General features: G+C 29.4%; 1 protein-coding gene across 3 annotated transcripts; it reads left to right on the plus strand.

The window, feature by feature from the left end:
• Nucleotides 1-97: 97 nt before the first annotated feature.
• On the plus strand, nucleotides 98-5,349 carry LOC122566811 (cytosolic carboxypeptidase-like protein 5). Of its 3 annotated transcripts, none has more exons than XM_043724580.1 (12): nucleotides 98-564; nucleotides 854-1,095; nucleotides 1,183-1,323; nucleotides 1,416-1,708; nucleotides 1,785-2,123; nucleotides 2,231-2,502; nucleotides 2,576-2,723; nucleotides 2,828-2,924; nucleotides 2,999-3,299; nucleotides 3,373-3,580; nucleotides 3,661-3,822; nucleotides 4,719-5,349. In XM_043724580.1, exons 3-12 carry the CDS (start codon nucleotides 1,209-1,211, stop codon nucleotides 4,743-4,745), a joined length of 1,962 nt encoding a protein of 653 aa, XP_043580515.1. In that variant the 5' UTR covers nucleotides 98-564; nucleotides 854-1,095; nucleotides 1,183-1,208; the 3' UTR covers nucleotides 4,746-5,349. The 3 variants fall into 3 exon arrangements, with proteins under 3 accessions (XP_043580515.1, XP_043580514.1, XP_043580513.1); XM_043724579.1 differs by having other exon boundaries at nucleotides 99-564; nucleotides 4,577-5,349; XM_043724578.1 differs by having other exon boundaries at nucleotides 99-564; nucleotides 3,661-5,349.
• Nucleotides 5,350-6,058: the final 709 nt, after the last annotated feature.

Below are 6,058 nucleotides of genomic sequence, written 5' to 3' on the forward strand. Positions count from 1 at the left end.
ATGAAGCACTGAAATGTTTGGAATCGACCCTTGTTGACTTAATTCTTATCCACACTGCAGACTGCAATAATACGCAACATAGAGTGCGCTAGCTATCGGTAACTGTACCTATCGATAATTTAGATAACACGTATCTAAATTTTTTTAATTTTAAATATTATTAAGTACATCTCGATCTTGATATATGTGATAAGATATAAAAAATGCATAGTTAAATATGAGAAAGTATATTTGCTACCAAGTAAGATGATGTCCACACGAGTTATTTACGAGTTATTCGATGATAGCATTTGATTGGGCATTTCTGTTCGCGCCATATGATTTAACAGGACTAGACAAGTACATAATAATCGGAGTATTGTGCCAAATTATGCTGACAATAATAATTGTTAATAGAAAGCCCACCTATATATTCACTGATTCGCACAGTTTTGTTACAAATAGTATTACATTGTATCCGAGTGTGACCATTTCTTTTTAAATTAAATAATTGTTGATAGGTACATTTTGTGATATCTGTGTCTTGTTTTTTCAAACGCCCTTGGCAGGTTTCTCTCAATTCAGGTATATATAATAGGAAAAAAATAATTTAAAAAAAATGTTACGTTACATAACGTACAATGAAAAAATAGATTTCCACGGTAAGGTAATACTTTGGAAAGTCAAGCGAATTTCCATATTAATCTCGAGTGTGATTCAATGGACAAAGATTAAAACTTTACTAACATATTACTGAATACGGCAAGAAGAGTTTAAAACAATTGAAAATTAGTGACATCCGTCATTCTATCATAATTATTAGATTCGAGATATGGGAGAACTATAATGATAGTCGTAAACATGTTTGCATTAGGTACAACAATGGTATTGGTGGAAATATTACGTGAATATAACGTATCACATATCTTTTGAGCGAAAATAAATGTAAAAAGGTGTTTATCTCGATTCTGAAAATATATTAATTGTCTCGTAATATAAAGGGCGGACTTTCTTTAACTGGAAATCGTAACGATTTCGAGATAGCTGTCAAACATGACTTTTTTAATATGAAAGTAACGCTACGAATGAAGAAAATTGCACTTAATATCAGAGAAAGTAAGAATACAATTACAAATGTTTACACCTTTCAAAATATTACATTCTTTATGCATGAATAAAACATTTCATGTGAGTATTTTACAGACAACCATATAACCTTTTGACACATCATGGCAAATCCAGGTGACTCTATTATATGTGGCGGTTTTTCATTTTATAATAATTTTGATTCAGCCAATTTAGCGAAAGTTGAACTAGTAAAAGTGCCAGAGACTTTTGAAAAGGGTAAATTACCATCTTCTGCAGTGACCTACATTCATGTATGATGTGCATTAACATATAATTGGTAATTCCATGTTTAATTGTTCAATCTTTAGATGCATGTGAAACAGAGAATAAATCATGTAGAAGCTCAAATTCAGAAGATGCTACAGATTATGAGTTTAACTTATGGACAAAACATGATTGTCATGGAACACAATATCAAAACAACAACAGAACATGGTTTTACTTTGGTGTTAAAGCTAGTACTCCAGGAGTTTATATAAAATTCAATATAATTAATTTGAATAAACAAGTTAAAATGTTCAGTCAAGGAATGTGTCCGGTTTTTAAAGTTGTACCTGGTCATCTGCATTGGGAAAGGATCCGCGATAAACCTACCTACACTGTAAACTTTAAATAGTCTAAATATAGTAATTCTTCTTTATCTTTCCAAGCTCCTATATAAATTTACAACATTTCAGTTGGATCAAAAAGGAAGTGATTTTACATTGTCATTTGTTTACTTTGCTCCTGAAAATCCAAAAGCCATAACATATTTTGCATTCACTTATCCTTTTTCTTACACCGATCTACAAAATTATTTAAGAAGAGTCGAAGCAAGAATATTAAAGAGAAGTATAACATCTGCAGATGATGTTTATTATCATAGAGAATGTGCAATAAAATCTTTAGAGGGACGGAGAATGGATCTAATAACAATAAGCTCATTTCATAACATATCAACGGAGAGAGAAGATAGACTGAATAATATGTTTCCTGAAAAAACTGAAGAAAGACCTTTTAAATTTTGGGATAAAAAAGTATATAGTTTATTTGAAACTCTACATAAAAGTTACAAAATTATAATTACAGATATATAAAAGAAGTATCTTTATACTAAAATTCTTATGTATATATATATATATAGGTAATTTTTATTAGTGCGAGAGTCCATCCAGGAGAAACACCATCTAGTTTTGTTTTTAATGGTTTCCTTAATTTTCTGGTAAATCGCGAGGATAACATTGCAATTAATCTTCGTCGCCTTTATGTGTTCAAATTGATACCAATGCTCAACCCTGATGGTGTAGTTAGAGGTCATTACCGAATGGATACTAGAGGAATAAATCTCAATAGAGTCTATCTCAATCCTTCTTTAAAAGATCATCCAACAATATATGCTGCAAGAAATTTGATAAGGTAAAATAGCAATGATGCTTTAATATCTCAATATTATGATAGAGAAATTAATGAAAATGGAACTATTGTTAAGGTATTATCATCATACGTATCAGCTGCCAAAAGAGGACGAGATTTCAAATATGTGTATAGGAAACGGCGAAAATACGTTAACTGTTATTGATTCCTCTTGTGCAATTACAAATATAGTACGCGATACAACGACGAGATTACTCCAGCAGGTAACAAAAAAGAAAAAAAATATAATTTATCGTGTATACAAATATTAACACATACTAATTGATATATAAGGAAACTAAGTATTAACCAACTGTTTTAACAATAGGTAACACTTATGTCTTTAGACGAAAAGCGTAAAGATCAACCGGAAATTTTTCAGGAATGTGCATCACCAAAAACAGATTTGGATGACATACCTCAGGGTACGATATTTAGAATTGAATTATTGAACGTGATCAGAAAAATTCTTTTATTTATTTATTCACGTTATGTGAAGGTGGTGGAGAAGGCCTGTGTAATAAAGCAGAAGAAAGTAATAATTCCGTAGAACTTAAATCTGATAAAAAGACTTATACAGCTATTGGTATAGGACAATTACCCAAAGAAGACTCTGGATTATATTTATATATTGATCTTCATGGTCATGCTTCGAAAAAGGGTGTTTTCATGTATGGCAACTACTTTGATAACGCAGAGGACACAATAATGTGTATGCTTTTACCAAAATTAATGTCCATTAACAATCCAAATTTTCATTTTACTTCATGCAATTTTACAGAAAGAAATATGTATATTATGTACGTCTTATTATTATTCTTATGATCAATGTCATGTTAACTTTTACATCCCATGTAAACAATTTATTTTCAGAGATAAGAGAGACGGTATGTCAAGGGAAGGATCGGGTCGAGTAGCTGTATATAAACTCACTGGACTGATACGTAGTTATACTCTTGAGTGTAACTATAATTCTGGACGTTTAGTAAATTCAATACCTTCAAGAATTCGTGATGGTGTGAACAAAACCGTAACACATATGTTTGTTCCACCAAAGTATACTCCAGCAGTTTTCGAAGCGGTGACATGTTTCGTTATTATATACTTAGAAGCTTTTCGTAAATAATTAGATGACAAATAATTGTCCGGCTATGTTTACAGGTTGGAGCAGCGTTAGGTCCTTCAATTCTTGACCTGACAAATAATAATCCTAACAGTCGACTGCCAAATAGCCAATATCGTTCTTTAAGAGGTGTAAAGTCTTATTTAAAATTAGCATATGTGAACAATGTTTCCTCGCCAAACGGCAAATCTCTACATAAGGTAAATTTTGATGTAAATAATGAGAGTGAATTTTCAGCTGTTAATATACGACAGTGTGTACTCTCTTAATTCATAATACCATTAACTTGATATGCTTTCATATACATTTTAATATCAAGACACATTAGTGCCTAAATAAACTGCACATTCTGTTACTCGTTAAAAATGTGGGAGAGAGATTTTGTATACATATAAATTGTATATTATCTTAATTCAATAGTGCGAAATTATGAACTTTTTATTGTAGAAAAATTCTGTCCTTATTTTATATTGCAATATTGTAAATGAGAAATTTTAGGAAAGTAATGTATTAGGTATTTAATATATTTTAAATATGCGACTAATATAAATCTTGTAAAATTTTTATTATGTTGAACTAATGGGTCTTCCAATCTAATACAGATGTATGCATGACAATAATATTTGGTATACTTTTATATAAAGGTTTATGGAAAAACCGTTTCTCTATCTTTTTTTCAGACTTATTATATAATTTAATTACAAAGTGTGTACAAAATGCAATTTTTTACAGTTCTAAAATTGCGTTCATTATATTAACAAATACATATTCTGTATATACATTGTTTTTACTGCTTAATGGTGTTTCTATGACACAATGTTTAGTATATGAAATTTTTAAGACTGTACTAATTTTTATTCTTTTATATTAGAACCAAATGATGGAATATAAAGTATTCGATGTTAATGCTTATATTTTTAACAGAAAAATATATTCTTTTTTTATTTTCTTTAGACAATTTTTGACGCACTATGCTTCTGGTGACAATAGATAAGTGCACTTACACTAATACTACATGCACTTGTGAATTATTTTGTGGATGCGAGTAGTAGTAAGAAATACACACATGTGTGATTAATGATATCTATTTCTTTAGCAAAAAAAGCAGAACGTAGTGATTTAGATGATTCAACTATAAATCTCTGGCTGATGGAGTCTTTTTAAAAAAAGATGTGCAGATTTTTAAATTAGAATTTAGTATCTCGTAATTAATAAAATGAATGACAATAATTGTAAATGTCTTTTGTAATAAATTTGTTGTTTATTGCTCATACAATTTAAAATGATAAAATTATAAAATTAATTGTTTTATGTACTTCCTTGCTTTTAAAGGAAAAGATACAAAGTACATGTGTCTGTTATGAAAACAAGTATGAATGTGTGTTGTACTGTCCCATAAAATTACTATTAAAGATAAATATATGTATTGTATATATTCTCATATATAGCATGATATATATATATATATAAGAATCGTGTTACATATTTATACATATATATAAATCAAGCTACCATGCTTAAAAAGCATAAGAGAACTTATATACTACTTATTGTCATGCTTCTCATTACTTGAATGTAAGTGTTGTTACTGATCAAAAGGAGTGTTATGTATAAATTCATGTATACAAGTTTTATAATGTATCCTATTCTACGCATATATGTACACACACATGAATACATATACATGTCCTATTGTTTTAATAAATCTACAGTATTTTTAGCAATAATTTATTTACTTTATTTTTATTTTACTCCTAGTAATCTCCTTAGTCCCAGTACTGTATTAATTGTCATACAATTTATATGTTTCTAATACATTAAACATTTTGTTCATAAACTATTATGTGAATTAGGTTTGCAACCATAAATCAAATGAAAATGTTGAATGAACTGTTGTTGAATCCATTATTGTACAAGAAATGCTATTCTGCCTTTCCTTACTCTAATATAATCAGAAATGGTGGGGCAAAAGATTGTAGGAAAGTAAGAACAAATCAATCTCTCTCTCACAAGTTATTTTGTATATAATGTTTCTCACATTGTATTTATTTTCTTATTTGCGCTTTTATTCACAGGACGATAATAATATTATACCCTCAGATTCTTATAATTTAAAAGACATTGAATCTCAAATAAGTAACTCTTCCGTTGGGTTAAAGAACTCGATGAAGAGTGAAACGAGTTTCGTTAAAAAGCCATGCATCATTCGTCGTACTACGTCTCTTTATACCGCAGTAAAAAGAATAAAAAACAATAAAAAAGTTCGACAAACTGTAACTCGTAGGCCGCTAAAAAATCAATGCGTTAATGATATCGAGAGCAGTTCGAAAATCCCTGTAATCGGACCAAAAAGTATCGTAAAGTCATTTTTAAAAACTTCAGAGAATCGCTTGAAAAGTTCATGTTTTGGATGTATCAACGATTCTTCAGAAATAA

The sequence above is a fragment of the Bombus pyrosoma genome, linkage group LG4, assembly GCF_014825855.1.
Source record: "Bombus pyrosoma isolate SC7728 linkage group LG4, ASM1482585v1, whole genome shotgun sequence".
Classification (NCBI taxonomy): Eukaryota; Metazoa; Arthropoda; class Insecta; order Hymenoptera; family Apidae; genus Bombus; species Bombus pyrosoma.